This window comes from Cyclospora cayetanensis, unplaced genomic scaffold (assembly GCF_002999335.1).
Source record: "Cyclospora cayetanensis isolate NF1_C8 unplaced genomic scaffold, CcayRef3 CcayRef3_contig_718, whole genome shotgun sequence".
NCBI lineage: Eukaryota > Apicomplexa > Conoidasida > Eucoccidiorida > Eimeriidae > Cyclospora > Cyclospora cayetanensis.
The window spans coordinates 1-1,124 of NW_020312721.1; the positions used below are offsets into that span (position 1 = coordinate 1).

A 1,124-nucleotide genomic window follows, 5' to 3' on the forward strand; every position below is an offset into this window, starting at 1 on the left:
TAAGCCAGAAAATATATAGGCCTCATCTTCCTCCACGTACATCATCAAAGGTAATATGACAAACCGGCTTGCTACATTGTCGACGCCCAGTTGCCAGCCGCTCAAGTAAGCACTCAGTTTGCTAGTCAAACACACAGTCTATTAACCTGCGCATTCCCTTCGGTAGGTAAACGAGGGCTCTAGGTCCTTCAATAGACGATCATCCTGTATGTGCCCAGCTAATTAGCATGGATTATTTCGAGCGGTTCTCCGCTTTCACGAACTGCCATTGCAACTGCCTCTGAGCCTATCAGTGTAATGGACTGCATATTGGGCCTCAGCGCGTCTTTTAGTTTATCAGCAAACTTCTTGATATCTCCCTTGGTCATAGTGATAATCTGTCTCCTGAACTCGTTCATGTGGTCATGTGTCTCCCCCTTGATCCACCGCCAAAAGCTCGTCAATCCCTTTGCACTCAGCTTCTCCGGATGGTCCAACAAACTGATGGCAGGAAAGATCGCCTCAAGAATCTCGATATCGTCGGCTTGCTCGGCCCAAGTCTGTGCAACAGCTGGGGTAGAACGCAGAGCCCCGAGGGTCAGCAGAATCTCAGGATCTCTGTGGCTAAGGAGAGAAAACACACCGGCAGCACTAACACGGGCCCAAGCACCGTATGCCCCCTGCTGCTCTCGCACTTTGTCCCATAAGAAAGGCTTCTCCAGGTAGGCGGCCCCCACAAGGTCAGCCCCGCTCCACTTAGTCCCAATTGGTCCAATGGGCACCGACAGGCACATATCGCTCACCTGAACCCACGCATACAGCCGCCACAGTTCACTGTACAGGGGCAGAATTTTCATAGTAGGAACAGATGCACACTGGCAACGGCTTTCCACTCAGCCGAATGGGTGCGGTTCCAACTAGAGGTATAAATATCAAACAGCGACTGGTGGAGAACCACGGAGGAAGATAGAAAAGCGGCAAGAATGGTGGCGCCTAAAGACACAAAGCCAGTATAACAAGAGAGCCTGAGAGATTTTACCAGGAAGCGATACACGAAAGTAGTGACAAGCAATCCCTCTTAGTTCCCTTCCTTCCTGCACCAAATGCATTGAGCATACGTACTGCAGCGGGTACTACTACTGCCA

At 50.7% G+C, this 1,124-nt stretch overlaps 1 protein-coding gene across 1 annotated transcript; it reads right to left on the reverse strand.

Annotated features, from left to right (window-relative positions):
• Nucleotides 1-218: 218 nt before the first annotated feature.
• LOC34624271 (presequence protease 1, chloroplastic/mitochondrial) lies at nucleotides 219-773 on the reverse strand. The gene has a single exon (XM_026335540.1). The coding sequence runs from the start codon at nucleotides 771-773 to the stop codon at nucleotides 219-221; it is 555 nt and encodes a 184-aa protein (XP_026191325.1).
• Between the last annotated feature and the right edge of the window lie 351 nt (nucleotides 774-1,124).

What these genes read in the sequence shown, in the direction of transcription:
- LOC34624271 (XM_026335540.1), bottom strand. Translation starts at nt 773, where the DNA reads ATGTGCCTGTCGGTGCCCATTGGACCAATTGGGACTAAGTGGAGCGGG.